A 21,357-nucleotide genomic window follows, 5' to 3' on the forward strand; every position below is an offset into this window, starting at 1 on the left:
ATAATCCAGGTCATTGAGGACGCTTTACATATTGCGATTGAAGAGGAAGGTACAATCCTTGTGAGGTGGATGGATAATAAAAATAAATGTAGGTAGGAGAATATTTTCTTCAGAAATAAATTCGTTCTCTACTATAAAACCCTATTTCCAAAAACATACATATGCTATATAAGGTTCAGAAATCATTCGGGTTGTGGGAAGAACAGGAGAAATAGTAGATGAGTAAAGTGATTCTAAGTAAATATGGTGGTAAGGTTGGGGACTCAATATATGTAAGAAGTGATCACTTATATTGTAGGGACATATAATATGTAAATATATTCATTAGGTGGTTAATTCATGTATTAATTTATTAGTTAGTAATAAATCTTTAAATAAAATTTTGATTCGTAATATATTAATCTTTAATCTACCGAGTTAAAAAATACAGAAGAAACCAAAAATATAAACCTCCTCAATAATTGTCATCATATAAGAGTCACCTACCTCTTGCTCCTTCAAATCAATTTGTTCGGTTGACTCTCTCATTGTGTAAGGGTTTGTTACATGTACGAACATTTAAATTTAAATCAATCCAAATTAAATTGTTTGTCCAAATATAATTTAAATCGAAAATTAATTAAAATTACACTAATTTTAATTTGATTGAATTTTAGTTTTAGTGAACCACATAGATTATATTAGATTTTGAATCTATTTCTCAAAACCGATTCAATTTAATTTAAATCGCAATGTGATGTAATATTATTATTTTTTGTTATATTTAAAATTTTACTTATACTATATCTGATTTGATATATATATTTTTATCTTATTCGTATATTATTATTAATTAATAAATGTTGGGGCAGATAAGACACAGACAAAAATATTATATTTAGAGACATTAAATTAATATATTTTGTAAGTTTTTTGACAAAAAAAATACAAAAATACTAACAAGAGATATATTATTTTTTATTATTTTTATCAATTTTTATAATTATATTTTTTTATCATTGTATTTTTTTTCTACTTTTGTAATTTATTATAATTTATCATCAAATAAAATATAAGAATACTAATTTTTGTATCTCTGTTTTTTATATCTTATTTTTAATTTTAATGTTCTATTTTTTTCTGTTCTCGTAATAAAATGCAGCTAGTTAATAATCCACCATTTGGGCTTTAAATTTTTGGGTTATGTGGCCTACTCAATAAGAGTCAAGTTAGTATTTTGTTTGAGTCCCATGCCGGTTTGTCTTTAAAAGATTTTCAGTGGATTAAAAACTAAGGCGTAACTTTGTAAAACCGTCCACCCGAGTCCAAGAAAAAAATCTCTCTCACAAAAAGGTTTTTTAGTACGATTATTGTAGATACAAATAATTCTCACTAAGAAAGGGAGTTATTTCGTCCAAAAAAAGTAGAGGTAGCTATATGATATAACTTAACCTAAACCATCTATGGGCTTTAGCCCCGATTTAATACAAAAAAAAAAATAGTTAAACCCTCTAGACAAAAAAAAAAAAAAAAGAAAAAACTTAAACCTCATTCTTTCGCTATATTGTTATTTGAATTTGCATTTTCGAATGTTATGTTGTGAATTTGGACTTGTGGTTGGTGGTGACCTTGGAGTTGGAATAGCTTTTATCTCTGTTCTTTTCTTTGGCAAGTACCTTCCTTTTTCTCATTTTTTTATTTGTATATTGGTAAATTCAAAATTTTAGTTTAGGATGTTCTAATATAGTATTTTTTTATGTTCAAAATACAGATTTTTTTTTTTGTCTTTTTTCATCTTAGGTCGATGAGAGAGTTAATACTTAATTTGGCCCATAAAATTTGAAGTCTGATTTAATTTGACCCTTAAAATTTTAATAGATTCAAATTGGACTTCAAAATTTATAATCGTAACTCACATTAACCCTTGAGCTAATCTCTGATAACGACATGTTGATTTGGTATATTGACTTGTGATTTAGATTCCTCACCTAGGTCTCATGTGATCAAGATTTATTAGAGTTCCAAAAGTTTGATTGTTGCTTTCAAAACAACAAAATTTTCAAATTGAACTTATTATTATAGTCTTCGTGAGGATGTTGGAGAGTCAATCAAATTTCTAGAAGGTCTAGTAGATCTTACTCACATGGAATCTAGGCAATGACTCAAAATTTTAGTAAGTTAACGTGCAAAATCAATGCGCCATTTACAGAAATCAGCTTAGGGGCAAACGTGAGTTACTATTGTAAATTTTAAAGGAAAAGTATAGGTAGAGAATGAAAATACTAAACAATGTGAATAATAGATATATCGGATGTTTATTTTAGGGATAAGTATTGTTTTGGTCCCTAACGTTGAGGGTCAGAATCGAAACCGTCTCCATCGTAATTTGTGATTTAGAATCATCCTTAACGTTTTTTTCGTATTAAAATCGTCATTTTTAATAAAAAATATAAAATTTTTTAAAAAATAAAAAACAGAACGCGTTTTGGGGGGAGGGGGAGGGAAGGAAACGCGTTTTTGTTGGGGGTGGGGGCGGAAGGAAACGCGAAGGAGGGAGGGGAGGAGGCCATCGCCTTCACCGCGGGTCTCCGCCGTCGCTTCTTGACATCGCCGCCACCTTTGGATCCTTCGCCACTGAGCACGAGCAGCGAGAGAGGAGATTTGAGAAAGAGAGAGGGAGTACCGGTGGAGGGGAGGAGGCCGTTGCCATAGCCGCCGCCACCATCCGACACCTGCATCGTCGCCGGTCCGCCCACTACCCGCTGCCAGAACTGCGAACAGAGGAAGACGTCGCCGCCGTTCATGCATGCTTTTGCCGCCGCCGTGGAGTGCGTCGCCGGGAAGGGGTGCCCAAGCTGCCGATCTACCCAGCCGTGGAGTGCGTCGCCGCCGTTCATGCATGCTCCTGCCACCGCCGATCTACCCAGCCGTCGTTGCTCCGCCGCCCACGAGCTGCCGGTTGTCCTGCTTCGGCTTCTGCATCTGCTTCTTCTTCTTCATCTGCTTCTTCTTCTTCTGTATCTGCTTCTTCTGCATCTGCTTTGCTTTTGCTTGTGTTGATTTTTTCTGCTTTCTGCTTCTGCTTGTGTTGATTTAGTTATTGAATTTGTTGAATTTGTGTTGATTTCATTGATGTTATTTTTGGTGGTGTTGGTGTTGGTGCTGGTGTTGGTGGTGGTTAGGGGTGGCAAGCGGGGAAGCCCGCCCCGCCCCGCCAGAAGCCCGCCATTTGGCGGACTGGCCCGCCCCGCCTAACGGCGGGCTAAGCCCGCCAAATATCTTTTTTTTTTTACTTTTAACTATTAAATAATATATATAAAGATATAAAAAAATCTCTTTTTTTTTTTACTTTTAACTATTATAATTTCTAAAAGTATAAACAAATTATAATTTTTGTATTCACAAATATTAAAGTATTTGTAATTATAAATATTGTTTCCAAAGCAAAATAAACATAATCCAAAACATAATTAACAATATTGTCTCCAAAACAAAACAAACATAATCTAAAACACCCAATTTTCATCTTCATTCTCTTGTAAGTTGGGTTGGGAAAGTTGGGTTTTGGTAAAAAAAAATTATAAAAATACCCCTTGCTAAAAAAATACTAAGCCCGACGGGAAAGCCCGCCCCGCCCCGCCAAAACCAGCGGTTTAAGCGGTGCGGGTTAAGCGGGCTTTTGCTGTTTGGCGGTCCCAATTTTCCAGCCCGGCCCGCCTTTTTTGGCGGGTTACGCGGGCCGGCCCGGCGGGTTTAGGCCCGTTTGCCACCCCTAGTGGTGGTGGTGGAGGTAAAGGTGCCGGTAGTGGTGGAGGGTATTTTTGTCCGAAAAAAATTAAAAGGACGATGTTAATACGAAAAAAATCGTTAAGGATGATTCTAAATCACAAATTACGATGGGGACGGTTTCGATTCTGACCCTCAACGTTGGAGACCAAAACAATATTTATCCCTTTATTAGTGGTTTTTTATGTTGTTCAAAAAAGTCCTTAGTTATCTAGTATAACCTAATTTTAAAAATCGAATTGAGCCAATTATAATTTTAAAAATCAATTTAAATTCAATTTTAAATTTTAAAGATCAAATTAAATAAATTAAGTATTAAGTCGTCGAATGAAAACACCATTTAGTGGTACTGGTGGTGATAGGAGTGAGGTCTTGGAGGAAAGAAATGAGAATTTAAATCCAAAGTAAAAAATAAAATGAAAAAAAGTTAGCTTATTATTTACAAAGAAAAGAGAATGTAAATCCAAAGTCAAAAATAAATTTAAAAGAAGTTAGCTCATTTTTTGAAAGCTAAAAATTAGTTCTCGAATAATATTAATGGTGGCTATTAGAAAGAAAAATAATAATGACCAAAACCAACGTATTAGGCATCCATTTAAAATATATATATATATATATATTAAAATCAGTCATTATGTATTTGAATATAATACATATTGAATATAATACATATGTTGTTTAATTTATTTTCAATTTATATTTAATTTTAGTATATACTTAACATAATTGATTTATCATATCCTCTAGATTATTCTAATGAATAGCTTCAAACAAAAATTATGAGCTGCTAACATTTTCCAGAGATGAACCCATAGTCTGAGAAAATATCTACACAGTATTCAAGTTAACATTCTAGAAATCGAAAACGAAAACTGAGCCATAAATTCTTTACTATATGCATTTATGGTAATCACATTAGAAAGACAAGCACAAAAGATACCCTATATATGTCAACATATCAAACAGCAAACTTTCCGTTAGGAGTAGAGAGTTGAACCCCAGAGCCAGAAGGTGGCTTTGTGTCATCATCACCTTCTTCATCTTTTTGTTCCTTGCAGGAGCAATAGCAAGCATATAATATGAGTTGAACAAGTCCAGAAACTGCTCCAATACCATTGCTTATCTACAAAAATATATAATACAAACGGTGGTCAAGTATTCACTTAGGAACGTTGTTAATTGACTGAGAACAGAGTGATGTATTCACTTTAAGGAAATGATTTGATATTCTAGAATCTAAAATTTTTTTAGAAAGAAGACTTAAGTAAAGAACTAATATATATATATTCATTTAATTAACCATAATAATTTATAAGTTATAACCTATCACTTTCATGTATCCCAAAATATGTTAAGGGTAAAATATATAGAAAGAGCTTTCGTATTAAAGTTCTAAAATGACAACTAATTTTAAATATGTTAATACAATTTTTAAGAACAACGTCAGACCAAAATTGTAAATCAGTAGGAGTAATATATTAATGTTAATTAATTGAGCTTCAAAAGCAAGTGTTAATTGAACACTCACCAAAAATAAAAATTGAACAAGTACTAGAATGAGAACTACACAAAATTTAAGTGGCTATGAATTACACGTTACAACATACATATCCAAGAACATTTTTGGGAATTAATTACCAGGACAAAGAGATCAAAGGGGTTTATGAGAGCATATGTTGTCCAGCACAAACCATTAAGGAAGTTGGTAAGAGAGAGCCAGAATGGCATATACTTAACGCTCTTCGTTCTTATAACCTTTGCCTGTTCAATTCAACAAAGAACAAGATAAAATGATTACAAAGTAACTACAATTATAGATTCACAGGAGGGTTAGAAATGAAAGGCGTACCATGATTGTAAGAGGAGAGATATACATCATCACATTGAATATATCAGACAAAACACCAACCACTATTGATCTCCGGTTTATATCATGCAGTGCCAGCAATGTCACAAGTGCAACCACAGCAAAGAAAATAGCCTCGATGAAAAGGAAAAGCAGTACCTTTTTCTGAGCATAAATGGTTACATAATTAATACAATGCTTTGAGCATCTCTTGAATGGCCAATTAAACAGAGGCATAGTTAATTTTGTGAAGATAATAATGACTTCCTAAAACATAAGCTTAACTTACAGATAACTCAGCTAAGTACTTTTAGGTAACAGGAATTAGTGCATGTTTGGATAGCAATTTTTTTTTTAAACGAAAAAAGCTGTTTTACAAAAATTAGTATGTTCAAGTGATTTAAAAAGTATAATTTAAGCCATTAGAGTTGCTAAAAAAATTGTTTTCAAGCAAAAATCTAACTGAAATTTGGACCCTTTTTTCTGGAAAAAAAAAAAATAAAGCTACAGAATTAGTACAATTTTTTTTATAAACTGACATTAAGAAAAAGGCTCAAACACAATAATAGAATGTGTTAGCTAAAATTACTGATCAATAATATAAAGATTATTAGGCCCTGAAATTTTCTCTTAAAAATTTTGTTTCAATTTGAAAAAATAAATTAATACCATATTTTACCCTATTACATTGCTATGTTACTTTTTTTTTTAATTGATTCATACCTGTTTTAGTAATTTACCAAAAACATTTACTTTTTAAAAATCCAAACACCACAGATTAAATTAAAACTACTTTCCAACTAAATTATCCAAACATAAATTTATTCTTAAATAAGCAATGATATATATAAAAAAAAACCTTCTATACAAATAAACAATTTTTAGAAATAAGCATAATTTTTCAGCTTACCCAATCATAGCCTTATAAGCACAAGAAAGATTACATAATAAGAGGTAGAAAAAAAACGAAAACCAAAAAGCAGAGGAAATGGACGTACACGTCCTTTGGTGGGGGCATAAATGTAATATATGGTGAGATAGATGAACTCAAATCCAAGGCCAACGCTATTGATGGTGAGGACTAGAATGCTGTGAGGGTGCACGAAAGGAAGCCCGTAGAACACCCAAAATGCACAGTTCAGCACTGTTGCTATGTATGGATCAGGTTTGAATTCCTCCACCGACTTCTTCTTTATTATCGTATAGAAAGTTGGCCTGAAATTAATATTTCTTTAAATAACAAAAATAACCGAAAATTTTTAATTCTATACAAAAAAAAAAATAGAGGAATCGAGAGAAGTTAATTACGCAGGTGAGAAGAACAAGAGGAACGAGATGACATTTCCTGCACGGAAACGGAAAACACACCATCAAACGCGAAAACCTTACTCTAATCGGGTTCTTTCTTTTGCATGCAAAGATTGAAGACATTCTAAAGAAGTAGAAAAGAAATTGAGAATTTCCGTTGTCGATTCGGATGAAAGAAAAGCAAATCAGGTAATTGACGACGTTGCAACTTGCAGGTTAAGTAATGGAGGAGAAAGAGAAGAGAAATCAAGAAGCAAGGCAAGAACTAACCGATAATGCCGATGACGTTACGAGCTACTGCGGCGCTCACCATTTTCTTTTGCTACTGATTTAATGCACCACATACAATTTCACACATAAACAGAGAGAGAGAGAGAGCAGGAATGCGCAAGCTGTTAAGACGGTTATAAGTTATATAGAAATATGAAATAAAGAAAAAGAAAAAAGAAAATAATCATCTTGTCATAGGTAGTAAAAAATTCTATTTTCTAGTCATATCAACTTCACTCTTTTTTAAAAAGTATAAAAATAAAAAATTAAGAATTATTGTTATAAAAATGAGTTAAAATTAATTAAACAAATATTATTAAATAATTAACAGATAAACAATCAGTGTTTTAAGTATGAAAAAATATGGATAGCCAATAAAAATATTAAATAATGTGAATAATAAATAGATATGCTATTAGTTATTTTAATATTAAGATTTAGGTGAATAATTTAAAGTATAATATATTTTATTTAAATTGGGTCAATTTTAAAATTTATTGTTCATATTATTCAAGAAAATCATTAATTTCTAACATAGAGCAGTAAACCGGCAAGTATTTTGTTAGAGACAAAATTTAACAAGGTGTATACCAAGTATTACCCTAAAACTAATGATTAGCAGGTCAATTTTTTATAATATTTCCATTTTTTTTTAATTTACTTCTCTTTTTCAACTTATCTCCCACAATTATATGCGCTCTGTCCTCTCTCGTTCTTTCTTTTCGTCTCTATAGCTTCTTCCCTTCTTTCGCTGCTATACATCTCCACATACAACAATGATACAGGTTAATTCATTATCTTAATTAATATTCTTAGAGAACTATTTTAATTAAATATAATTATTAATTTGTTAAAGCACACAAACACATATGCACACATATATAGGTATTTATTTAAAATTATGCTAGTATTATTTTATTTGTGGTAAAAATTCACATATAATAATAAAATTAATAATAAAAAATTATACTTATATACATAAATAAGAGAGAGCAGTTGCATTGCATCTTGCATGTATGTGCTATGTGGTGAGGGGATGCAAATTGGATTACGTAATTGAGGGTGTAATGTTAGTCAATTTACAATTGCATGGTATATGTCACACAAACAGTCAACCGCAACTTATCTCAAATAAAGAGAGAATCCACATCTCATTACCGATAGCATACAATCCAAAGATCATGATCATGACACCTGCCTCTGTCTTTTATTCTGCATCGGCACTGTTCTAGCATGCCGAAACTGCTGTGTATCTGAGCCCCATAAATCCATAACTCAGAGGGGCTCACACTCACTGCCATTTAGATACTTTGATTCAAAATATATAATTTTTTGGGATTTGAGTAAATTGGTCTCATTTAACTTTTCAGTCTAATTAATTTTAATCTGATTCAAACAATTTGCAATGATTTGAGTTAGATTAGTTTATTTGATTTTAGAACTAATAAAAGTTTAAGAGGTTAATATTAAATTTTTGTTTTATATAAAATTAAGGCAAATATTTAAAATTAACTTAAATAAAAAGTTATTAAAAAATAATTTTAACATATTTTTTTTAAGGAGAAAAAATGAAACATAAATTATGAAAAAAATAAATAAAGAGAATGACATTATTTTGAGAAAAAAATATGCTACACACATACATACATATACACATATATATTATATTAAAATCAATTACTAAATTAATTATTCATATATAATACATATTAAAATATAAAACATATAATAAAAATAACTTAAAATAATATATATTTATATACAAATATATAATAACTAATTTTTTTTATATATATAATATTTTTAGGAAAAAACCAATAATTAAGAGAGAATGAAGATATTTATAGTCACTTATTTTGATATTTTAACATCTAAAATATTTATCTTAAAATTTATTTAATATAACAAAAGATCTGAAAAACAAATTCTCTAATAAAATCATATAATTGATTGAGGCAATTATAAACATTTAGAAGCTTTTTTTTTTTTTGGAAAAAAAGACTTTAAAGATGCTAGAAAAAAATATAAACATTTATAAGATAATTAAATAGGAATAGCAGTATGCGAATTTTCTCCTTATTCAACTCTGTCTATTCTACAAAATTCAGCATAAAACTCGTTTTGTCCTTATTTGTGGATAATAAAAAACTAATTCGTCTATATAAATATTTATCTCATTCTTACCCATTCTTATAATTATTAAAATCTAACAAATAAAATAAAATTTTAGAAATTTATAAATCAATAATCACATACATAATATAAAACAAAAAATTTAAGAATAATACAATTCCGTTCAAGGATACTTCTTCAAAATTATAGTCACTTATTTTGATATTTTAACATCTGAAATATTTATCTTAAAATTTACTTAATATAACAAAAGATCTGAAAAACAAATTCTCTAATAAAATCATATAATTGATTGAGGCAATTATAAACATCTAGAAGCTTTTTTTTTTTTGGAAAAAAAGACTTTAAAGACGCCAGAAAAAAATATAAACATTTATAAGATAATTAAATAGGGATGGCAGTATGCGAATTTTCTCCTTATTCAACTCTGTCTATTCTACAAAAATCAGCATAAAACTCGTTTTGTCCTTATTTGTGGATAATAAAAAACTAATTCGTCTATATAAATATTTATCTCATTCTTACCCATTCTTATAATTATTAAAATCTAACAAATAAAATAAAATTTTAGAAATTTATAAATCAATAATCACATACATAATATAAAACAAAAAGTTTAAGAATAATACAATTCCGTTCAAAGATACTTCTTCGGAATTATAGTCACTTATTTTGATATTTTAACATCTGAAATATTTATCTTAAAATTTACTTAATATAACAAAAGATCTGAAAAACAAATTCTCTAATAAAATCATATAATTGATTGAGGCAATTATAAACATCTAGAAGCTTTTTTTTTTGGAAAAAAAGACTTTAAAGACGCCAGAAAAAAATATAAACATTTATAAGATAATTAAATAGGGATGGTAGTATGCGAATTTTCTCCTTATTCAACTCTGTCTATTCTACAAAAATCAGCATAAAACTCGTTTTGTCCTTATTTGTGGATAATAAAAAACTAATTCGTCTATATAAATATTTATCTCATTCTTACCCATTCTTATAATTATTAAAATCTAACAAATAAAATAAAATTTTAGAAATTTATAAATCAATAATCACATACATAATATAAAACAAAAAGTTTAAGAATAATACAATTCCGTTCAAGGATACTTCTTCGAAATTATAGTCCCTTATTTTGATATTTTAACATCTGAAATATTTATCTTAAAATTTACTTAATATAACAAAAGATCTGAAAAACAAATTCTCTAATAAAATCATATAATTGATTGAGGCAATTATAAACATCTAGAAGCTTTTTTTTTTTGGAAAAAAAAACTTTAAAGACGCCAGAAAAAAATATAAACATTTATAAGATAATTAAATAGGGATGACAGTATGCGAATTTTCTCCTTATTCAACTCTGTCTATTCTACAAAAATCAGCATAAAACTCGTTTTGTCCTTATTTGTGGATAATAAAAAACTAATTCGTCTATATAAATATTTATCTCATTCTTACCCATTCTTATAATTATTAAAATCTAACAAATAAAATAAAATTTTAGAAATTTATAAATCAATAATCACATACATAATATAAAACAAAAAGTTTAAGAATAATACAATTCCGTTCAAGGATACTTCTTCGGAATTATAGCTCGGACACGTGCTTCCTCGGCAGGTCTCTTCTAACTCGAAAAGTCACTACAAGAAAAAGCAATATTTGTAACAAAAAAATTGTTACAAAAAATCGAAATTTTGAAACAAAAGGATTTTGTAACAAAAAAAGGGCCGTTGCAGTATGTCCCATTACAAAAAGTTTTTGTAACAAAAAACGGAATTGTTACAATTCAAAGTTATATTTTGTAACAAATTTTTCTGATACAAAAAACCAATAGTCGTTACAAAAGTAATAACAAATTTTGATCTTCAAAATATTTTTGGTGACAATATATTTTTTCCTATCATAAAATTTTGTTACAAAATGTAACTTGATTTTGTAACATTTTTTTCTTTAGTTACAAAACACTATTTATTTTGTAATAATTTTTTTAAATACAAATTACACATAATTTGCTAAATTATATTAGTTTTTTAATTAATTAATATATTAACTAATTTACTCAACAAGTCAACATTTATATAATATATAATAACATAGATAGTTCAAATATCTTTCATTTAACTAAGATTGTTTTATAAATCTTCAACATATAAACTATAAAGTACAAACTAACAAGACATATTGAAGAACCCTAATGAACTAGATAGATATATAGGACAAGAAAAACAAGAAATTATAAATCTCCAAAATATAAACTACAAATTACAAACTCCATCATGTTCATTCAGCTCCTTTCTCATGGTCATGGAGAAGCTTCTAATAAGTGCCACACGCTTGAAAAGACCACCAACCAGAGCACTCACAAGTCTCAATTCTCAATTTCGGTGTAATTGAAATCCATAGAAAGATGAGGAGATTTAACTTAAATAAAAAACTAATAGTGAAACAAATTTAAACAAATTCTGGCAGCATTTCAGCAGCAATTTAGCATATTTCCCAAATTCACTCAATCAAATCAATATCCATATGAATACAATAACAATTAAACAAAATTCACCTATTCATCCATATGAAATAAGCAACAAACAACTTGAGTGCACAATCTAAATTCATCATCATCATTGCACAAACTAAATTCACATAACAGTAGCAGTTCACAATTCGATTCAGAAAAGAAAAAAATTATTATCATCCAATCACAGATTTACAAAAATTCAAACAACATTCATGATCATTCAACAAACAATTAACAAAAATTTATTCCAAACACATTTAAAACAGTAAAATTTTTCTAGACTTAATTCCTCTACAAACTATGTTCAGCCTACCTAACAACCTAGAATCCACTACAACATGCATATTTAACTAAGTCTAACTAAGAAAAATTAACAGAATTAAATGAACTTAACAGAATTGAAAGAAAAATGCAGTAAATGACCTGGGAATGTAGAAGCAGAACAGGGAAAAGGGGACAGGAAGAAATGGTGGTGAGCTCTCTCTTTTCAAGTTCTCCCTCTCTGAGCTCTCTCTTTTCAAGTTCTCCCTCTCTCTCTTTCCAACTGAGAATCACATCCAGAGTAGCTGCCCAAGTGAAAAACAGAACCAGGATAAAGAAAAAGGAAAAACCATAAACAACCTCCTCATAATGTAAAAAGCTTGAAAGTAAACAAGTTTAGAAAGACTCTGGCCATTGATACTCTTGCATGTTAGACATTAATAGCGGCAGAAGAAATGGTTCCAAAACAGCGGTTAAAGTAGCAAGGTAGATGATTGCAATTTTTACAGAAACACATGCAACAATGATAGAATTAGCTATTGAATTACACTAGACAGTAATATATCTTCAGGTAAAATTTGCTATCCCCTATCTTGTCCAAGTTTCAATATGGCTGCTGTTATAAACACACTCAGCACCTTCTTGAAGACATCACCATTAAAAATTGCACTTGGATTCCCAGATCCATTCCATGCAACAATAATCATTGCCTAATCAAATATTAGCTATTCAGAAGTAGATCTTATTTTGCATTATATTAAAGGAAAAAACAATTAACGTAGAGGGAGAGTGACAACATAAATACATAACGCAATATTTATTACCTGTAAGCACAAAATGAAAAAGCTCCACATGCGAACAAAACTTTTGAAAATATGCCAAAATGACCTTACCTCCAGTGACGGCGAGCTCGACATTATGCAGATTTCTGCAGAAATTTTGCACAAAGTATTTCCAACAATCTCACATACCAAATCCTATATTCAAGCCTAGGATTCATCTAAAACTACATTTCTAACTTTCTTTTGACTAACCAAAGTTGCCCAAGAACTCTTAATTCAATATATCACAACCTAATCAAACAAACAGTTCAATAACCACCATCTGACATAAAAATTAGAACCAGAATTTCCAGCAATCCAGTCACAATCACGATCTTAACTCAAAATCGTTCTTAAAAACCAAAATCAGCATTACCAAGCGTCTTTAAAATCATCATTCAAACATATTTCAAACGAAGAACAAAACATGCTTTCACAATTACAAACACCCAATACATTTTCAGTAAACTTTCATACCAACATACACGTTCTTTTAACAAAGATCTCAAACCACATAAAACCACCAAGAGACGCAACCAATCACACATTTACTCTGCATCCAAAATCCATCATAAATCAAGCATTCATATATTTGCAATAATTCAGTAAATTTCTTAGGCATTCAAAGTTTAAAATATTTAATTTAATAAAATATCCCCTACCTTAGATAGTCAAAAACCACAAAATTAAGCGTGACTTCAACTTCGTTCCAACCCGCAGCAGCAGCAATAGCCTTAAATCAGATCAGCAGCAGCAGCGGCATCTTCTTCCGATAGTGGCTCCTCTTCCACTTAGCACACAGTAGCAAGGCTCTTTTCATTGATGGCTTGGACGGCAGAAACAACTCAGGGCGACGACGATGGACCTTCGGTGGTGGCGACAGCCCAGTAGCATGGTGACAGATCTACGGCGCGACACGAAAGTTCCTGCTTCGGGTTCCTCTTTGCGGGCTCCCTCTCTCTCTTCGGGTTCTTCTCAGGCGACGGTTGTGGCTTCTATCGATGGCACTAGGGCACGTCGGCGACGGTGACACCTCTCACGACGATCCCTAACAACAGTGACAAGGCGGTTCAGCGATGATGAAGGCACGGTGGTGATGCAGCAGAGGCTCCCTCTTCCACTGGCTCTCGCGCAATTCTCCCTTCCTCCCTGAACAGCGTCGATGGCGTCCCTCTTCCTTGGCGATAAGGACAGCGGCGGGGGCGAGGCGTGGGTCGACGGCAGGGCGCGGCTCCATCCCTCTCTGTTTCGCGAGCTCTCTCTTCTCCCTTTCGATTTCTTTGTGTGTGCGTGTAGGAAGCAAGAGTGAGGAACTTGAGTGTGAGTGCGTTGGTGAGGTTGAGAGTGAGTGAAGTGAGTCTGTGTGTGGGTGTATATCTGGAAAGAAGAGGACGGTGGTGAGTGAGTCATGAGGGAGGGTAAATGTGGCTCAGTAGAGAATGAACAGGTGGTAGAGGGAGGGTGTTACATCTGTGTATTTTAGAAATTGGGGTTAGGATTAGTGAATTAGAAATTAGGGTTTAGAATTGGGAATTTAGGGTTTGTGTAGAGCTTTAATTTAAAAACCAAATTCAATCAATATAATTAATTTTAAGAATACTACTTATTTCTCAAATTACAAATTATTTTTTATTAAACACTTCTAATTTAAAATTATAGATAAATAAATAAATTATTCATATTATTGATATAATTTTTTATTATTTTTTATTACTAAAATTTTAATTTTAATTTATATAAAACAACTAATTATAATACAAATTATACCTAAACATTAATTAACTTAAAATTAAAGAATTTATAAAAATCAAATTAACCATTCCAAATAAATTAATCTTTTAGAGCTCAATTTAATAAAATAAACTATAATTTATTCATAATAAAAATTACTTAGATTAAATTATATAATACTTTTATTACTAAATTTTAATTTCAAATCATATGAAATAATCAATTATAAAAAAATACACAAAAATCTTAATTACTTAAATTATATTTGTGTATCTTAGTTTTTTTCTTTTATATTTAATTATTGATTTTATATTTATAGTTTAATTAAATTTTTTAAACTTTCACAAATTAATTTTTATTTAACACTAAAAATTTGATTATTAATAAAAATTATATATTAATTTTTTAAAAGAATATAAAACTAATATTTACAATTCTTAAAAATTAATAAATATAGACAATATGTAAAATATTTTAATTTTTGAAACAAAATAAAATTATTATAAAAAGAATTATATAAACAATTTTTTTACTCTAAAGTGTTTAACATTTTGAAATAATTTTTTTGTTATAAAATATACTTATATTTTGTGACAAATTAAGTAACTTGTTACAAACAATGTTGAATTTTGTAATAAATTAATTTTTTGCTACAAAACAATTAAAGGTTTTGAAATAAAAAAATATTTTGTTACAAAATATTTTAAATTTTTGCAACGACTTTTTTTTTGTTACAAAATATTATAATATTTTGTAACAAAACACCATCTCGTTACAAAAACTAACATAATTTGTAACAAAATAAAACAGGTTGTTACAAAACATTATTCTTTTGTAACAATCACAAATTATTATTACAAAATACTATTTTTTTGTAACAATTTTAAATTTGATACAAATTTTTTGTTACAAATGTTCCATTTTCTTGTAGTGAGTGTCCTCGGAACTTGGATGACCTTGGCATGGAACCTGCAAAAGAGACTCCGACGCTCAAGTCAGTGATTTTTCTTAATAGAGAGAAAATAACTAAAAACAACAAGAGATTATTAGTGAGAGGTGTATTCTTTGCGTTTGCTCAGAAAAAGTGTGCCCTGAGGAGGGTTGGATGGTAAACTTATATAGGCCAGGGAGTCCTGATTTCCAGCCGTTGTGCTGAGCTTATTAATTGAATTTTTAGGGATATTATCCGGTGGTTTGTTTGGTCCGAGAATCTCGGTTTGTTGGTGAGTTCCGAAGATTACTTTTCTGTTTATGCTGAGCTCGGTCAAAGCTCTTGAAGTCGAGTATGTTGGTATGGATCACAGCCCCCAAGTTTGGCCTGTTAAAAAACAGGTTGAACTTCTTTATTCTCGGCTTCTGGAGCTTTTTATCTTTTACGAGACTATGTTGGAGCCCCCAAGGTCAACGTGTTTTTTTTATGGGCTTCAGGTACTTGGGCTTCGCATTTATGTGTGTTGCCCACTCTCTCGCTCTTTTTGTTTCGAGCAGGTAATCGATCGCAGGGTAGTGAATGTCTTGGGAGTTGGATTTGTCCCTTCAACTGCCTGTTAGTGTGGTGAACGTTTTGTCTTCTAAATGTTGGACTTATACCAAGGGACACATCATGACTAAAAAAGGTTAGTGAACTTCTTGTCTTGTACTTTTTGTTGTTTTGCTTGTTTCTTTGTTGTAATGGGGAGAAAGGAACAAGTTGTGGTTGATGAGGGTGATGTATATAGTTAGGTTGATGGTGATGTAAGGGGTCACATTTCTATTTTCAGTAGTGTTGAGTTGGTAAAACAGTTGAACGAGGCTAGGTGAGTGAGGAATGGTAGCGAGTTAGAGGTTAGGTTTTTACCATGTGATGAGAGTGATAGAGTCTGTGAGAAGAGGTCTGATTGGAGCTACTTATATATTTATACATGCATGTTAACTGAACTTGGTATGCATCTTTCCTTTATTGATTTCGAATGTGGAGTCTTAGCCTAGCTGAACTGCGCTCTGACGTAATTACACCCAAATTCATGGGCGTTTGTTCGAGCCTTTTAGTGCTTGATAGAATACCTAGAGTGTTACCCATCTCTTGGCTTTTTTTTTCTTTGTTCCAAGCTAAAGGAGTCCGTAGGGGTGGCTGGGTAAATTTGAGTGGCCATCCGGGTCATGGTGTGTTTAGTCTGTACAAACAATCTTTCAAAGACTTTAAAGAAATGTTTGTAAAGGTTCAGATTGTTGAGGATTTTTATCCATTCTTTTTGGATTCCTTGCTTGAGGAAAGATTTTCTGTTGATGAGCGGATAATTTATACGCTTTTTGGCATTGTTTTTAGTATGTTTTCAATATAAATTAGTTAGTTTTTATTACATTTCTATTAGTTTGTAAATAAAAATCACAATTCTGGACTTTACTATGAGTTTGTGTCTTTTTCTGTAATTTCAGGTATTTTCTGGCTGAAATTGAGGGAGCTGAGCAAAAATCTGATTCAGGCTGAAAAAGGACTGCTGATGTTGTTGGATTCTGACCTTCCTGCACTCGGAATGGATTTTTTGGAGCTACAAAAGTCCAATTGGTGCGCTCTCAATTGCGTTGGAAAGTAGACAACCAGGGCTTTCCAGCAATATATAATAGTCCATACTTTGCTCAAGGATAGATGACGTAAACTGGCGTTAAACGCCAGTTCCATGTTGCAGTCTGGCATCAAACGCCAGAAACAGGTTACAAATGGGAGTTGAACGCCAGAAACAGGTTACAACCTGGCGTTTAACTCCAAAAACAGTCTAGGCACGTGAGAAGCTTTAGTCTCAGCCCCAGCACACACCAAGTGGGCCCCAGAAGTGGATTTCTGCACCATCTATCATAGTTTATTCATTTTCTGTAAACCTAGGTTACTAGTTTAGTATTTAAACAACTTTTAGAGGTCTATTTCGCAACTCATGACATTTTAGATCTGAACTTTGTACTCTTTGACGGTATGAGTCTCTGAACTCCATTGTTGGGGGTAAAGAGCTCTGTTGTGTTTCGATGAATTAATGCAACTATTTCTGTTTTCTATTCAAACACGCTTGTTTTTATCTAAGATGTTTATTCGCACTTCAATATGATGGATGTGATGATCCGTGACACTCATCATCATCCTCAATCTATGAACGCGTGCCTGACAACCACCTCCGTTCTACCTTCGATTGAATGAATATCTCTTGGATTCCTTAATCAGAATCTTCGTGGTATAAGCTAGAATCCATTAGCAGCATTCTTGAGAATCCGGAAAGTCTAAACCTTGTCTGTGGTATTCTGAGTAGGATTCAGGGATTGAATGACTGTGACGAGCTTCAAACTCACAAGGACTGGGCGTAGTGACAGACGCAAAAGGATCAATGGATCCTATTCCAGTATGAGTGGGAACCGACAGATGATTAGCCGTGCAGTGACAGCGCACCTGGACCTTTTTCACTGAGAGGACGGATGGTAGCCATTGACAACGGTGATCCACCAACACACAGCTTGCCATAGGAGGAACCTTGCGTGCGTGAAGAAGAAGACAGGGAGAAAGCAGAGATTCAGAAGACAAAGCATCTCCAAAACTCCAACATATTCTCCATTACTGCAGAACAAGTATTTAATCCATGCTCTTTTATTCTTCACAATTCATACTGATAATTATAATTGATTTCCTGACTAAGATTTACAAGATAACTATAGATTGCTTCAAACCAACAATCTCCGTGGGATCGACCCTTACTCACGTCAGGTATTACTTGGACGACCCAGTGCACTTGCTGGTTAGTGGTACGAGTTGTGAAAAGTGTGATTCACAATTCGTGCACCAAGTTTTTGGCGCCGTTGCCGAGGATTGTTCGAGTTTGAACAACTAACGGTTCATCCTGTTGCTTAGATTAGGAAGATTTTGTCTTTTGGGTCAGAGTCTTTTACTTTTTTTCAAAAATCTTTCAAAAGATTTTTATTTTTCTTTATTAATCTGTGATTTCTCTTTGAGTCTTTTATTATTGTTCTTGTTAAAATTTTAGAATCCTTATTTTCTTTTTCAAAAATAATTTTTGGAAATTTTATTTTTTTTTACTAATAATTGAATTTCTCTATCTGTTTGAGTTTAGTTTTTTATTTTAAGTTTGGTGTCAATTGAATGTCTTTATTTTCCTTTAAAATTTTCGAATTAGTGTTCATTGTTCTTTCTTGATCTTCAAGTTGTTCTTGTTTATTTTCCTTGTTTGATCTTTAGTTTCTCTTGTTCTGTGTCTTTTCTTGTTTTTCTTATGCTTTTTCAAAATATCAGTTTCCAAGGAAAATTTTATTTTTTTATACAATATTAAAATACGTTAAATTTATAGCTCAATTGGTTAGAGCGTTGTGCTTATGCTCTTGGTAATTGGCTATCTTCTTTTTAAAATTTTTTCTAAATAATTTTTCTTTGATTAAATCTTGTGCCAAACTTTAAGTTTGGTGTTTTCTTGTTAGCTTTTCTTTTCTTTTCGAAAAATTTATGTAAGTTTTCTAAAAATTTTAAGTTTGGTGTTCTTTCTTCATGTTCTTGTTGTTCTTGTGAGTTTTCAAGGTGTTCTTGAGTTTTCCTTGTGTCTTGATCTTAAAATTTTTAAGTTTGGTGTTCCTTGGTGTTTTCCCTCCAAAATTTTCGAAAACAAGGAGCATTAGATCTAAAAATTTTAAATCTTGTGCTATTTTATTGTTTTTCTCTTTCCTCATTAAATTCAAAAATATATTTTCTCTCTATTTTGAAGCAAACTTTCGAAATTTACTTTTAAAATTCAGATTTTTATTTCAAAATTTAAAATCTTTTTCAAAAAAAAAATCATATCTAAAGTTTTTCAAATCTTCTTAATTAAGTAATTATTTTAGTTTTAAATTTTTGTTCTTAATTTTTGAAATTTATATTTAACTTCTAATTATTTTATTTTATTTTATTTCATTTTTTTATTTATTTATTCATTTTTTTTAAAAAATTTAAAAATATATTATATTTGCAATTCACATCAATTTCCTTTTCTCCATCATGGACCTAAGTGGAAGTGAACAGTCCAGAAGGACTCTGGGGTCATATGCTAACCCCACTACTGCTTCATATGGGAGCAGTATCTGTATACCCTCCATTGGAGTCAGTAGCTTTGAGTTGAATCCTCAGCTCATTATCATGGTGCAGCAAAGTTGCCAGTATTCCGGTTTTCCACAGGAAGAACCTACAGAGTTTCTGGCACAGTTTTTACAAATTGCTGACACAGTACATGATAAAGAAGTAGATCAGGATGTCTACAGATTATTAATATTTCCATTTGCTGTAAAAGATCAAGCTAAGAGGTGGTTAAATAACCAACCTAAAGCTAGCATAAGGACATGGAAACAGCTGTCAGAAAAATTCCTGAATCAATACTTCCCTCCAAAACGGATGACACATCTAAGGCTGGACATCCAAGGCTTTAAACAAGGAGATAATGAATCTCTTTATGATGTCTGGGAGAGATACAGAGAGATGCTAAGAAAATGCCCCTCTGAAATGTTTTCAGAATGGGTGCAGTTAGACATCTTTTATTATGGGCTTACAGAGAAAGTTCAGATTTCTCTAGACCACTCAGCTGGTGGATCTATACACATGAGAAAGACAATTGAAGAAGCTCAAGAGCTCATTGATACAGTTGCCAGAAATTAGCATCTGTACCTAAGCAGTGAATCTTCCATGAAAGAAGAGGCTAAAACAGTAACTGCTGAACTCAGTCCTGCAGAACAAATTACTGAATTCAATCAGCAATTAAATTTTCTAACAAAATAGCTGGCCGAATTCAAGGAGATATTACAAGATACAAGAATGGATAATATAAATATGGAAGTACAGTTGAAGCAAACAGAACAGCAGTTATCAAAACAAATAACAGAAGAGTGCCAAGTAGTTCAATTAAGAAGTGGGAAAACATTAAATACCTCACTTCAGGGCAGCAGGAAGCCAAGAAATGAACAAACTGCTATTCAAAATCCCTCTGAGGACAGTAAGAGCCCAGAGAGGAATAACTCTGGCGTTTAAACGCCAGAGACAGGCAAGGATTTGGCGTCAAACGCCCAATGGAAGCTCAGTTCTGGCGTTCAAACGCCAGGAACAAGTAAGGAGTTGGCGTCCAACGCCACTCCAGCTTCTAACTCTGGCATTCAAATGCTAGTGAGGGATCAGACACACACAAGTGCTGATAACAACCCCTCTAAAAAGGCTCCCTCAACCACCTTTGTAGGAAATAAACCTACAACAACTAAGGTTGAGGAATACAAAGCCAAGATGCCTTATCCTCAAAAACTCTGCCAAGAGGAGCAGGATAAGCAATTTGTTCGCTTTGCAGACTATCTCAGGACTCTTGAAATAAAGATTCCATTTGCAGAGGCACTTGAGCAAATACCTTCTTATGCCAAGTTCATGAAAGAGATCTTGAGTCATAAGAAGGATTGGAGAGAAACCGAAAGAGTTCTCCTCACTGAAGAATGCAGTGCAGTCATTCTGAAAAGCTTTCCAGAAAAGCTTAAAGATCCCGGGAGCTTTCTGATACCATGCATCTTAGAGGGTAATTGCACCAAGACAGCTTTATATGATCTTGGGGCAAGCATCAACCTAATACCTGCATCCACTATCAGAAAGCTTGGTTTAACTGAAGAAGTCAAACCAACCAGGATATGTCTCCAACTTGCTGATGGCTCCATTAAATACC

The 21,357-nt window shown here is 31.7% G+C and overlaps 1 protein-coding gene and 1 long non-coding RNA gene across 2 annotated transcripts; both read right to left on the reverse strand.

Moving 5' to 3' along the window:
• Positions 1 to 4,526: 4,526 nt before the first annotated feature.
• LOC112750900 (bidirectional sugar transporter SWEET4) lies at positions 4,527 to 7,326 on the reverse strand. The gene is made up of 6 exons (XM_025799819.3): positions 7,190 to 7,326; positions 6,920 to 6,956; positions 6,610 to 6,826; positions 5,615 to 5,776; positions 5,404 to 5,526; positions 4,527 to 4,888 (listed from the first exon to the last, which is right to left on the reverse strand). Exons 1-6 carry the CDS (start codon positions 7,230 to 7,232, stop codon positions 4,724 to 4,726), a joined length of 747 nt encoding a protein of 248 aa, XP_025655604.1. The 5' UTR covers positions 7,233 to 7,326; the 3' UTR covers positions 4,527 to 4,723.
• Positions 7,327 to 11,435: 4,109 nt separating this feature from the next.
• LOC112749047 (uncharacterized) lies at positions 11,436 to 14,417 on the reverse strand. The gene is made up of 2 exons (XR_011872333.1): positions 13,597 to 14,417; positions 11,436 to 12,418 (listed from the first exon to the last, which is right to left on the reverse strand). It is a non-coding gene; the product is annotated as an uncharacterized lncRNA (long non-coding RNA).
• Between the last annotated feature and the right edge of the window lie 6,940 nt (positions 14,418 to 21,357).

This window comes from Arachis hypogaea, chromosome 15 (genome assembly GCF_003086295.3).
Source record: "Arachis hypogaea cultivar Tifrunner chromosome 15, arahy.Tifrunner.gnm2.J5K5, whole genome shotgun sequence".
Taxonomy (NCBI): Eukaryota; Viridiplantae; Streptophyta; class Magnoliopsida; order Fabales; family Fabaceae; genus Arachis; species Arachis hypogaea.